A 14,599-nucleotide genomic window follows, 5' to 3' on the forward strand; every position below is an offset into this window, starting at 1 on the left:
TCCCACAGTGGCCCCTGGTCCCCTGTCTGCCAGCAGCCCTGCTCCCACTGCCGCTGCTCTCATGCGCTGATGGCGCAGGCCCTGCTCGCACCCGCTGATGGCACAGAGCGATTGGGGCCAGTGCCAGCAATGGGTGCGAGCGGGGCCTGTGCCATCAGGGTGAGTGAGCGGCGGCTGCTGCCCCAATTGCCCCTTAGGAGCAGGGGGAGGTGGAGAAGCCCTCAGGGCAATCAGGGCCTGCAGCCGCTGCTCGCACCTGCTGATGGCACTGAGTGATCGGGACTGGCTCTTGGCACTGGCAGTGGGTGCAAACGGGGCTGGCACCGGCAGTAGGTGCGAGTGCTGGGCAGGACCACGGCGCAGGAGCAAAGAATTTTCAGTAACCACCTGGCACTGGCAGTGGGTGCAAACGGGGCTGGCGCTGGCAGCGGTCCCACCTTGGTCTTGCACCTCCCACTCACCTGCTCCACCATCCTGCTGTGGCCAACACCCGCCATGTTCTGCACACGCCCCCTGGTGGTCAGCACACGTCATAGTGATTGGTTGTTTGGTTGTTCGGTTGTTCCACCGTTCGGTCTATTCGCATATTAGCCTTTTATTATATAGGATTTACTTTTAGAAATATAAGTAAGTGAGAGAGAATTAATGTTATACCTATAATACCATCATTCAGTTTCTTCCTTTCAAGATGGAAAGGGAAAAAGGAGTATTTAAACTCAACCCCACCTTTTAACCATCTGATGCTGCCTGACTTGAATGACCTCCTTTGGATGTACCAGCAATAGTTGTGATACTTGTCACACTGTGTTTTTCTCACTGTGACCTCATCCCCAAAGTTTTGTTTTGTTTTGTTTGTCAAAATTAGAGCACCAGAGTGGTTTTTCATGAGAATATCATCTCCCTGCACCTCAAAACAAACAAAACACAAACAAATAATAGTCATTGCTTTGAAAGTGCTGTTAGAGTTTAATTAAGCAAACTCTAGCTAATTACCTTCCGTAATGATGGAGCTTCTGCTAACACTTCACATTTGGTGGCTTTCTCTAGAAAAGACCTTGAAAGACACCATAGAGTTGAGAATGCATAGGGGTGGGGTGGGGTGTTTTTACCCCATTACATTGCTGAGGTTTAGAGAGAACACTTGGCTACTTGGCTGCTAGGCTGTCAGCTGCCTCATTGTTTGATATTGTCCCTGCCTTTCCTTTCAGCCCACTTAGGAAAGAGAGAATGCCTGTAGCCTCGCTTGCTAAGCTTTGTAATCTGCCGCAAGTGATGAAAGTCCTGATTAACGGTGTGTCAGACTCCCTTTCTCAGACAAGGTGGGGGTCCCCATTAAAGATCGGAAATGAACTCCAGACTTGACATGGATGAGGGAGGTATCATAACCCTGGCTTAGCAAATTGAGCACAATTGGGATACTATTAAAAACAACAACTACAACAACAACAAAGCTTCAAGCCAGAGTGCCTGGAAAAAAAAAAAAAAAGAAAGAAAGAAAAACGCCTTACATAACTCACTGCAGCAGGTTTGGGTTTCCTCTGGTTCAAGTTTTCTTGCCTCTTTGATAATCAAATGATCTGAAGAAAGGCATAAAGTTTCAAGGGAGAAGCTGTATGACAGGCTCACAATAGAGCCATTCACAAGGGCTCTTTTATTAACTTACACAGTATCACCATCATTCTTAGTCTCTGGCTTTACTACAAGGCTCCATTTAAACTTAACCCAACTTGCAGACATAACTGATCCAGGAATTACTCAATACAACCAGCCAGATACTGTAGCCTTTTTTCCCATTTGATAAAGGGATTTAACACAATGGGCTTTACAGTTCTTAAATGACTCCATTTTCCCCGTCTTTCCGATGTGGTGCTGGTATGACCTTTTGTTCTCAAAAAAATTTCACATGGTTTGATTATATTTTTTAAAAGTATAAACAAACACAATATTCATGCCCTACCTTTCAAGTTAAATTTTAAAATTTTGCGATGATACAGAAATGGAATTCATGTTATAATATTTACACAGCTGATTTCAAAACATTAGATATTATTGTTAACTATTAGATATTAAATTAGGCCTGAAAATATGTTCTTTATTTTTGAGGAAGGTTTTGATACAATACCTAGTAGTACTTCAGCATTGCACTTCCACTTTTGCACACTTCTGGTTGTCTGCTGGTTTTTATGCTACTACTTCTATTACAGTGCTACTACACTAATCAGGGCACACTTGGTTAGTCTCTGCATGGAGAAGAGAGGACAGAGCCCCGAGGATATATTTGGTAGCATACCACACTTTGGATCCATACCTCAGAATAGTGGCTCTCAGAGTTTATTAGGAACAAAAATCGACAGAATGTTTGATTAAAATGCAGATGCCTGGGTCCCACTCCCATAGACTGATTCAGTAGGTCTGGCGGGAGCCTGAGAATGTGCATTTTAATGAGCACCGCATTGATTCTGATGCTGATACTGAGAACTACGATCCTAAACTCACCAGAGGATGTTGGGAATAGTGATATTCCTCCTGTCGGGCCTGTTGCCTCCAGGTACTCAGGGACCATCTTGGATGAAGTGGCCCCTGGTGTGATTTCCCAGAGCTGTTGGTGGCAGGCAGAGAAAGATGCCTCTAGTACTTGCAGGGTTGAAGCAGCAAGCAACCTTTTCCTGTTCTGCTTGCTTCTGAGGCAGGGATCCACCATAGGCACCCCATTCCAGGAACACGCCTCACTGGGGGCTGGTTCTGGGTATTTGACAGTGTCATCTCACTTCTACCCCATCTTTGCATGATGAGAATTTCAGCATGGTTGTTATCTGCAGTATTTAATCCCAATTTACATCTCCTCTTCAACCCCTATTCAAGAAATTTTAGTTTTTAGAAACAAAGTTATATTTCCAAAGGATTTCCAATGATCCGTGGGTGCTTAAAAGCCTTCGGAGAATTATGGATGTAACACACTTGTTCATTTCATGAAGATGACAGATCGGGGAAAATGTGGTGATGACACCACTAATGTTCACAGCACTTTGCCTGAGATACTGCTGAGTGTGTTCTGCTTGTAGACTCTCCCTTCCCATGTGGTTGGAGGACTTTTTTATTATGAGAACTTTAACTTTTTAAATTTATTTTTCAATTACAGTTGACATACAGTATTATATTAGTTTCAGGTGCACAACATAGTGATTAGACATTTATATAATTTATGTGGTGATCCCCCCAATAATCTAGTACCCATCTGGCACCATACATAGTTATTATAATATTATTAACTATATTCCTAATGCTATACTTTACATCTCCATGACTAATCTGTAACTACCAATTTGTACTTCTTAATCCCTTCATCTTTTTACCCAGCCCCCCAACCACCCTTCCATCTGGCAACCATCAGTTTGTTCTCTGTATCTATGAGTCTGTTTCTGTTTTGATTGTTTATTTATTTTGGTTATTACATTCCACATATAATTGAAATCATATGGTATTTGTCTTTTTCTGTCTGATTGCTTTCACTTAGCTTAATACCCTTATGTCCTTCTGTGTTGTCACAAATGGCAAGATTTCATTTTTTTTATTGTTGCATAATATTCCATGGTATATATGTATTATATCTTCTTTATCATTTATCGATGGTCACCTAGGTTACTTCCATATCTTTGCTATCATAAATAATGTTTCAACATATATCTTTTTGAATTCGTATTTTATATTTCTTTGGATAAATAGCCAGACATGGAATTGGTGGGTCACAAAACTAGAGAATATAGCTTCCTGGTAGGCATCACCCAGTTTCCAGAGTTATCAAGATTTATCATATTGTTGGGTAGCTTTTTGTTTTTTCTTAAATGTTGCTTGTGGTTTTCTAATTGGTTCCGTTTTGGAATGAATAGAACTTGAGATGTTTTGCTCAGGGCCTGAGTGTAGTGGTCATGAGTAGTGATTTGCATATGTGCTCCTCAGGAATGTGTTCCAGAAGACCTGGAACTGAAGAAGAAGGTTTTTGCTCAGTTAGATGGAATCATCGGTGACGACGTTGTCCTCAGCAGCTCCACCTCATGCCTCTTGCCTTCCCAGCTGTTTGCTGGGTTAGTGCATGTGAAGCAGTGTATTGTGGCTCATCCTGTGAGTATGTCAAACCTGGATGTTGATCACATCTCCTTCTGGTTTTGGGGAGTATTACATTTTGTTTAATCCTCTAGTATTTTTTAATTGCTTTGTTGACATGTAATTCACATACCACACAATTCAAATTGTACAATTTAATGGTTTTTAGCATATTTAGAAAGTTGTGCAAGACCAGCATTTTCTAAAAGAATTTTATCCAAAAATTTTTTGGATTGTATCTATGTACCTAGTGCATAGTGGGACAGAACAAGCAATCCTTACAGACTTTCACCCTCAAGTAACTCACTGTCCAACCAAGGAGAGAGAATACTAAGCTAATAATTCTCCTACTGAAGAAAAAGTCTAATTAAAATAATGTGTACACTGAGTAGGATTTTATAGATCTGTCACTTGTACTGTGTGGGATAAGTTTTGCTAAAATGCAGATTTTTGAGTCTCACTTGAGATTTCAGTTCAGTACGAACCTCTCCTTCTCGGTGGTCCCGTCCACCCATCTGTTGTAATTACCTGGGCAAACTTACTCACTAGGAGTACAGTAGGAGGCTAGTAGGCAATGGGTTTAAAGTTGGCATCAGGCACTCAATGCGTCTTCTTGAGATTAATGTGTTAGTGTGAGGACCAGAGAGAGGAGTCACGGATCACTTGGTGGATGTTCGAGTCCCAACTGTGAGCTCAGCATGACCTTGGAGAACCCGGATGATCTGTTAGCACAGAAAAGCTAGCTTAGCTCAAGTCATCAGAAGTATGACAATATAGGATGATGATCACATCTTTAGCACCACCAAGCCTTTGGAGGTGAAGGCTCGGGAGAAGCTACACTAAGAGGCTGGGAAGATCAGATAGAATCTAGTTGGGCTGATGAGAAGAGTGTATGAGTTTGGGAAAGAGTATAAGAAAGACCCTAGGCTAAGAACTACAATCGAGTGTGCAGAATTATGAGGGGACCAGCTGAACTGGAAGAGCATATGCACTTGGGAGTCAGAGGAGAAAGTGAGAAGGCTTGGGAAGAGTTGTGTTGTGGAGAAACAGAATTGCTCTGAGGAATTGGACTGGTTCAGGTACAGAGCAGTGTGGTGATGCAGTAGAGACACTGTCTTTAGAGGGTCGACTGAAGGTGGCTCAGAGAGGGGGAAGCCAGTTCACAGAACCTGGGACAGCATTCCATGTGTGAATGGCCCCAGGAGAGGTTAGAACCTCTAGAACTGAGAGCAGGGATGTTCTTCCTTCTGAGCAAGAGTAGTTTAGAGTGAGGAGGTCTGAGGTTGACACAGGGAGGTGAAGGAAAAGAGCAAGTCACAGATGCTGGCTAGATTTTATATGGGCAAAGAGGGATGGCTTGGACTACCACTTGCAGGGCTGTGTGGTTCAGGATGTCTAGATAGCCTTGTACTGAAGTATAATGGAAAGTGTGAAGAATGATTATGAAATAATGAGACTTAGGCCCATAGGACATAGAATAAAACCAGTCAAATACAGTTACCATTCAAATACAGGTGAATTAGCACCACGAAAACCTTAACTAAAGCAACTAAAGGCCACGTTCTATGAAACTTGTCAGTTTTTGTTTCTGTGACATTTACATGCCCATAAAATCCCTTAAAAACCACAAACCACTTATTAGATTGTTACTCGATTGCTTCATTGCTTGAAAGCTTGCAATGTTTAACCAATGTTTTTACTTCTGAGGCAGTTTAGAAAAACAACAAAATCAAATTGTTCAGAAAATACCTCCTAAATCCTAAGATAAGACTTGCTCAGTGTCACTAATCATCAGGGAACTGCAAATCAAAACCAAACCACAATGACATATCACCTCACACCTGTCAGAATGGCTATTATCAAAAAGTCAACAAACAAACAAACAAGTAAAAAACAAAACAAAGAATTGAATCTATGAATAAAACATATGAAAAGTCAATAAACAAGTGCTAGTGAGGATGAGAAGAAAAGTGAATCCTCATGAATTGTTGGTGAGATTACAAATTGGTGCAACCACTATGGAAAAGAGTATGGAGGTTCTTAAGAAAATTAAAAATAGATCTAACGTATGATCCAACAATCCCACTTTGGGGTATTTACCCGAAGAAATCCAAAATGCTAATTCAAAAAGATACATGCACCCCTATATTCATTGCAGCATTATTATTGCAATAGCCAAGATATAGAAGCAACCCAAGTGTCCATTAATAGATGAATGGATAAAGAAAATGTATGGAAGACAGTATAGAGTTTCTCCAAAAAGTTAAAAATGGAACTCCCATTTGACCCAGTGATCCCACTTCTAGGAATATATCCCAAGAAGCCAGAAACACCAATCAGAAAGGATATATGCATCCCTATGTTCATAGCAGCACAATTTATCATAGCTAAGATTTGGAAACAGCCTAAGTGCCCATCAGCAGATGAAGGCTATTATCAAAAAGTCAACAAACAAACAAACAAGTAAAAAACAAAACAAAGAATTGAATCTATGAATAAAACATATGAAAAGTCAATAAACAAGTGCTAGTGAGGATGAGAAGAAAAGTGAATCCTCATGAATTGTTGGTGAGATTACAAATTGGTGCAACCACTATGGAAAAGAGTATGGAGGTTCTTAAGAAAATTAAAAATAGATCTAACGTATGATCCAACAATCCCACTTTGGGGTATTTACCCGAAGAAATCCAAAATGCTAATTCAAAAAGATACATGCACCCCTATATTCATTGCAGCATTATTATTGCAATAGCCAAGATATAGAAGCAACCCAAGTGTCCATTAATAGATGAATGGATAAAGAAAATGTATGGAAGACAGTATAGAGTTTCTCCAAAAAGTTAAAAATGGAACTCCCATTTGACCCAGTGATCCCACTTCTAGGAATATATCCCAAGAAGCCAGAAACACCAATCAGAAAGGATATATGCATCCCTATGTTCATAGCAGCACAATTTATCATAGCTAAGATTTGGAAACAGCCTAAGTGCCCATCAGCAGATGAATGGATTAGGAAACTGTGGTACATCTACACAATGGAATACTATGCTGCTGTAAAAAAGAAGGAATTCTTACCATTTGCAACAGCATGGATGGAACTGGAGAGCATTATGCTAAGTGAAATAAGCCAGTCAATGAAAGAAAAATACCACATGATCTCATTCATTTATGGATAATAAAGACCATTATAAACTGATGAACAAAAATAGATACAGAGGCAGAGCAGCATCGAACAGACTGTCAAACTATAGCAGGAAGGCTGGGGAGGGATGGAGGAGGGTGGGTAAGAGATCAACCGAAGAACTTGTATGCATGCATATAAGCATAACCAATGGACACAAGACATGGGGTGGTAGGGGAGGCCGGGGGAATGTCAAGGGGGGAAAAAAGGAGACATATGTAATACTCTTTGCAATACTTTAAGCAATAAAAACAAAATTAAAAAAAAAAAAGAAAATGTGGTACATATATACAATGCAATATTACTCAGCCATAAAAAAGTAAAATTTTGCCATTTACAACAATGGATGGAAATAGAGGGTATTATGCTAAGTAAAATATGTCTGACAAATGAGAAAGACAATATCATTTGATTCCAAAACAAATGAACAAACAAAACAGAAATAGAATTCATAGAAACAGATACTAAAGGGATGGGTGCCAGAAGGTTCGATGTGAGGGTCTGGGTGAAAAAGGGGAAGGGGAATGTAGTTCATAATATTGTGATAAGTTACATGGTGACAGATGACTACCAGAATTAGTGGGGTGATCACATTGTAAGGTATGAAAATGTTGAATCACTATATTGGACACGTGAAATTAATATAACCAGTATACCAACTATATTTAAATAAAAAATAATTGAAAAAGACTTCTACTACATTCCATTTTAAATTACCAATGGGTGAGACCACACCTTACTCATTTTCTTCTGTCCCACCACCCCAGTGCCTCTGACCAGGTGCTCGATCAGTGACTGTTTAATAATGACATTTCTCTCCTTCATACCATCCCAGTATTGCTGAGTTTTACTTATTTAATGACATACAAACTGCAGAGTCAAAGTCAGTCAAACCTCAGTTTAAAAATTAACCTGTCATTACTTTTATAAATTATTTTAAACCCAAATGACATTAACTAAAGCAAATCAAATCACCCAGGTTAACTACCTTTGGAATTTTATCCCTTTTTCCTTCTGTGCTGGTGTCATTCACCTTTTGATCATACCAATGACCTCTGCAAAGGACAAAAAGCATCTTGGACAATTCAATCTTAGCTGGACCGGCAGTACCTACGGAACCCAGAACCTTTTTTGTTTTGTTAATCCTCACCTGAGGATATTTTTTCCATTAATTTTTAGAGAGAGCAGAAGGGAGGGAGGGGGGGAGAGAGAAAGAGAAAGAGAGAGAGAGAGAAACATTGATGTGAGAGAGACACATCAATTGGTTGCCTCCTGAACATGCCCCTACTAGTGCCTGGGATTGAACCTACAACCGAAGTACGTGCTGTTGACTGAGATTCAAATGTGCGACCCTTTGGTACGCGGGCTGGTGCTCTAACCAGGGCCCATTGGTAACCTTTGAGGAGCTGCAGAGTTTTCTGTTACGCTGCCCAGGCAGGAGCAGCTCAGGGTGTCAGCTTACATGCCGCTGCCCTCAGCTCGGTGCCCATCAGTGGGATCCTCTGTCTGGACAGGAAACAGGATAAAGGAAGAGGAAGCTTGTTCATGCCCTGAAAGATTGCTGTCTCCACCTTGCACAGAAGAGCCATCTGTCAGGGAGTTTTGACATCACACATGTTCTCTTGGTGGGCACCTTTCCAGTGGGCCTTCAGCACTGGTTGTGCTCTCTCAGCATCCAGGTAGTTGAAATGGGATTTAGAGGGGAAAAGTAACAGGTGAAGCAAGAGGGAAGATACAACCATTCTCCATCTCCTGACGTTCTTTCTATCTGATATTTTTTTGCTGCCTTTCCCTGTCTGTCTGTCTTCCCTGTAGAGGTGTAGAGGCCATTTGGGGCAATGTTTGCCAATGACTGTCTGAAGGTGGAGTTTGGTGCATTCTCTCTTGGTGCTTAGATTTTATGTCAGCAGCCCATCAAGACACCCCAGGTTTCCACCAATAGTTTTAGCTGCACTTTATAATTAAGTTTTCCCTTTTTCCTTCCTTATTTCAGTTGGGATGTGATGGTCCTGTGGAGCTTATGGGGCCTCATTAGTGCATCCAGTGCTCTTGGTGTTCCTCTGTGTGTTACAGATGCTCCATAGATGGAACTGCCTTGGAATGACACATGTCAGCCCACAGGATTTCGGCCCTGGATGGGAGCAGCTCCCAAAGGCACAGCTCTAGCCTAGGTACCAGTCAGGCCGGAACTGGGCTGCTGCTGGGATTCAATCAGGCTGGCCTGCACAGGTGCCTAGGGTGCTCCCGCCCAGCACTCCCTACCAATGCATGCACTTTCTCTGCTGCACCTCTGAACCCACTTGTCTACATGCAGGTGGTCATTGGAACGGTCCATTTCTAGGTTTGCTGTGTATGGAGAGTGCATGTGTCTGTGTGTCCTGCACATTGCACAGTGCTGCCTGCTCCAGATTGCCAGCTCCCTGGTCACATGGGCTGCTTTTGCTTTTTATCTCTGTGGAGGATAAATGTAAATTATCAAAATACTGAGAGATGAAATCCTCTGAACCAGCTGTGAACAAGGACCCCTTCGTTTTTGTATCATGTTGTAAGAAGAAGAGGAGTTTACCTGGACAGGAGTGCCCCCGCTGTGTGGGTATGGGTGGATCTTTTGGAGAAGGGACAGCCTGCCTTTCATCTGTGAGGTTAACTTCTTTAATTGGCTGCAGAGAGAATAAATGGACTCTGTGTCTGGGCTGTGCTATCATCTGATCACATGCCTCCGGCTCTGTTCCAGATTCGGGCAAGGCTTTTCACAAGGTGAATGGAGAAAGGCTCCCTGTGCTGCTCAGCTCAACCTGAGCTCTCAGACAGCCTTGGGCCACAATCTCCTCTTGTGCCTCCAACAGGACTCAGTGCAGGAACCAGTGTGCTTAACCTTTAAAGCAGCAGTCGCCAACTGGTGGTCCGCGGTCCACTGGTGGTTCATGAGGCCCGAAAGGTTGGCGACCACTGCTTTAAAGAAATCATCTCTTTTTCTTCTTTGTTTTCCCCATTTCTTGAGGGCCTACTTCTCTATCTTCCTCATAGACCAACAGCGAAGGCCTGTCCTATGTCCCTGTCAGAAAGGGAAGAACATTTCAGGAAGTAGCTATTCTTTCCTTTTTAGTGGAATCACTTATATTGTTTTTCTTTCCTCTCCCTTCCTCTCCTCACATGTGTACCATGTTAAATTTAAGGGGCACCTGCCATGATTGTCAGGATCCTTCTCTGAGCATGAAATAGGGATTAATTTCCTTATCATAGAAGGAGGCGCTCTGGCAAGAATGACCCCATCCAAGCCCTCAGGCACCTGAAGGTCCTTTTCCAGCAGCCTATCAACTTGAGGTTGGGGACACAGCAGAGGGCCAATCCCTATAGCTATGACTTTTATTGTGGGTGCTAGGGAATAGCTGCAGGACTCTGAACTGGAGGGGGAGTGATCAGGCTCCTGCTTTTAATTTTGTTGTTGTTTTGTTATTTTTGTTAATCCTCACCGGAGGATATTTTTTCCATTGGTTTTAGAGAGAGAGAGAGAGAAAGAGAGAGAGAAATATTGATGTGAGAGACACATCGATTGGTTGCCTCCCTCAGGTGCCCCTCCCGGGCCAGGGATTGAACCTACACCCACCCTTGACTGGGAATCGAACCCACAATCCTTCTATGCATGGGCTGATGCTCTAACCACTTAGCAAACTGGCCAGAGTCCTGCTTTTAATTTTTAAAAAATACTTCATTGTGATAAAATACACATAACATTTACCACCTTAATTATTTTAAGTGTTTAGTTCAGTGACATTAAGTACATTCACACTGTTGTGCAACCATCACTACCATCCATCTCAAGAACTCTTTTCATCTTGCAAAACTGAAACTCTGTCTCCATTAAACAACTTCCAATTTCCCTCCCAGAGTCCTGGGCAGGCACCATTCTCTTTTCTGTACTTTCTGTCTCTATGGATTTGACAGCTCCACCTTACAAAGGGTCACCTGGCAATGACAGTTGAGCCTGCAGGAGGAGGCCAGTGAAGAGAGGAGTGTCAGAACCCAAGTTGGAAGTGATGGCCTGAGCTAAGTGTATAGCAGAGGGAATAGATTTTTTGAGAGATGTGAATATAATTGAGAGGACTTTTGCCACTGATGGAAAATGGGTGAGGTACGGGAGAGGCAGGGACCAAGGATGCTTCTTGTTGTACTAGTTGAGTGTTCTTGTCAAGACGGAGAGCTAGGAAGAGGAGCAGGTGTTGGGGTGGAGAGCCATGAGTTTAATTTATGGCAGGATGTGATATGTCTGAGGGAAAGTATCCAGTGCACAATTTAAATGTGGATCTGGAGTGGGAAGTGCGCTCTGGTGAGGTCTCAGCATCTTGATGGCACTAATGCCCTAGGAGCTGACAAGCCCTCCTGGAGAGTCTGGACACAGAGGGAGTCAAAGGGTGCAGCCTGGAACACCATCACTCAGAGAGAGCACGGGCAGGAGCAGAGCCTGCGAGGAGGACAGAGACAGGGAACTAGCAAGTTTTCGTGAAGATGCTTTTTAACTGTTCGTCTCCATCTGTGTTTGCTACATGAAGCTTAGAACACCGAAGAGACCCTGAGCCCAGCATCCCTGCTATACAGTGAGATAAAGTTCATCTGATACAGACACTGTTCCAGTTCCTATAATTCTGATTTTTAAAAAGGCCAGAAGTGAAATGTTTTTTATAAGAATTCAATGATTGAGGCAGGAGATAGTGATTCAAGTGAGGCATTGATTTATAATTTATTTTGAAAACAGGTGCCATCATCTCTCACTTTTTAAGAGGGCTGAGCAAGTGTGACCAGGGCAGGCTGGGAGCAGAAGCCATGAAAGTATAGCTGTATTTGCACTAGCCACCTCTTCTAGGCAGTGTCCTAGGAGAAATACATTTTCTTTTCCTTTTCTGTTGGAGTCATTTTAAAATGGATACTTCTTGTAGTTATTTGGTAACATGAGGTCCTACCAATTTTCACCTATGTATAAAGGAAAAACCACCTACAAGCAGCACCTGGGAAAGTTTACTGCAGCACGTGAGGTGTCGGGTTGTGTTAAGTGGTGCTGTCTGTGGACATCTGATAATTTTCTCTGGGAATCTTCAAGAATGGCTCCTCGAAGTCAACCAAGAAAATCAGAGCCAAATATTTTGGTGCTGGGCTGGACAAGCATTTCCATCAGGACCTGCTCCTGAGGACCGTCCCTCCTGTCCTAGACTTTGAACCCAGGTCAAGGCTGTGGGGGGGCGGTGGGGGTGGTTCTGGGCTGTGCAATTTATAGGTGAGGTTCGACTGGGAAGGTTGGTGTCTGAGACTCAACATGGGCAAGTTAAGGAAACGCCAAGTTTTGGGAAGATGCTGTCAGTCATTTCTAATGGACACAGAATTGCAGGACCAATGGTGACTGTCCTGGGAAGAGGTGGCTGGGGTCGGTGTGAAGTCCGCACAGCTGGTAGCAGTAAAATCCCCTAGAGGTCAGGGGTTTGGGAATAGCTGTAATGTATAGGATGGTGGTATGAACCTCCAAATTTTAACTCTTATGTTGGACATGATTCTTTAAACAAAACTATGTAATCCGGTGCTGGAGTTCCTTCTTTTTCTCTCTCCTTTGTGAATTAATACTCTGTTTTTTGAGTTTGCTGTCATTGGGAGCTGAATCCAAGGTTCCTTTCCAGAGAGGAATCTGCCCATCTGACCATCCGACAAAGGCAGCGAACAGGGTCTGCAGAATGATGCCCAAACTCTGGAGCTGCCTGTTGACTGTCTTCACTCCTGTCTCATAAGGTGAATCCCCCGTATTATGTCCCTCTGGTGGAGCTGGTCCCCCACCCGGAGACAGCCCCGGTGACAGTGGACAGGACCCACGCCCTGATGCAGAAGATCGGACAGTCCCCGGTCAGGGTCCTGAAGGAGGTCGATGGATTTGTCCTGAATCGCCTGCAGTATGCGGTCATCAGTGAGGCCTGGAGGCTGGTGCAGGTACGCAGGTTGCAGTGGCCAGTGGGGACAATAGTAGGGACAGTCTGAGGGAGGGTGGTAGAGGGGATGAGCGAGGGGGGAATTGGGGATGGTTGCTAGCCAAGAGGGAAAGCAGAGGGGAAACAGCTTCCTGGGGGCAGTGGCTGCAGGGAGTCAGCGTTCAGGCCTCCTCGCTGTTTCTGGAGCCTGTCAGCTGTTTTCTCAGGTGCAGTGAAAAGGCAATGAGGATAAACCTTCATTGTGTCAAAGATGCTGTTACATGGAGTCATTTGCTGTAGGACAGGATGATAGACTGTTTGCTACTCCTACGTGTGATTGCCACATAATTGTCTCCGGGTGACATACTGCATTTCCCATAGACTCAGACTACTCGCCCCCAGTGTTATCTTTTAAGAGGAAAAAAATTGCATTTTGAGTACAGTCCACATGTGCCCTCTAAACAAACCCAATTTATTTCAAGAGCTTGAGAAGAAACAATTATAATCTTTACACTTGTTAGTAACAGGTTTGTCTTATGTAGAAAAAGAACATTATTTATTTTTTCACAATTAACCTCATCCTCTAATGAAAGGATTTTGCATGTCACCCAAGAAGTGGCCTCCCTGCACACACTCCCAACCACATTTGTATGGGGACATGGTGCCCCAGGACTCAAAGTGCAGGACGGGTTTGTGCTCAGGTGGGTGAGGGCGCTGCCACCTGCACTGGGCCCACAGCTCCTGTCTGAGCCTTCTGCAGGCCTGTGGGTCCCAGCCTGGAACAGGGACAAAGACTCCACTCCCGCAGCTCCCAATGCAGGATGCAGCGGCCCTTCTGCCTCCCTGTTTGTTATTTGGGCACAACTCTGGAAGTTCCTCATTGACCTCACTGCCCTGTGCATTTGCCACACAACAGCTGCAACTCCGTGTTCTCACTGCTTAAATCCACTTAGTGGTCTTATATCTGCAAGACAGTGCTGTGGTTCCCACCATCAAGTTTGCAGTTTTAATTTCTTAGCAATTGCAGAATGTCTTTGGATTTCATTTTGTGGTAAGATATTTGAAAGAAACACTAAACTTAAAACAACCCTTTGGAGAGCTATTTAAAATATTTCCACTCGCTAAAGTAGGGGAACAATATAATAGATACAAGAAAAACTCAACATTACAGTAAAACATGGGAAGAGCCACAGAGGATTCTGTTGTCCCCTTCACTGGTTGGAGAGGTGGGACGGTGGAGCAGACTATTTGTCTGCTTTGTCTGTTTTCTTTATTTTTTTATTTATTTTCTTTATTGATTAAGGTATTACATATGTGTCCTAAACGCCCCCATACCCCCCCCACTCATGCCCTCACCCCCCTGGTATCTGTG

At 43.2% G+C, this 14,599-nt stretch overlaps 1 protein-coding gene across 3 annotated transcripts in view; it reads left to right on the forward strand.

The window, feature by feature from the left end:
• CRYL1 (crystallin, lambda 1) overlaps positions 1-14,599 on the forward strand; it is a 164,904-nt gene that overhangs the window by 109,704 nt on the left and 40,601 nt on the right. For all 3 annotated transcript variants that reach the window (XM_005880006.2, XM_005880007.2, XM_005880005.2), the window contains exons 4-5: positions 3,958-4,119; positions 13,055-13,249. In XM_005880006.2, the coding sequence (XP_005880068.1) occupies positions 3,958-4,119; positions 13,055-13,249 (357 nt within the window). The remainder of the gene's footprint in view (positions 1-3,957; positions 4,120-13,054; positions 13,250-14,599) is intronic.

This window comes from Myotis brandtii, unplaced genomic scaffold, assembly GCF_000412655.1.
Source record: "Myotis brandtii unplaced genomic scaffold, ASM41265v1 scaffold62, whole genome shotgun sequence".
NCBI classification, from domain to species: Eukaryota; Metazoa; Chordata; class Mammalia; order Chiroptera; family Vespertilionidae; genus Myotis; species Myotis brandtii.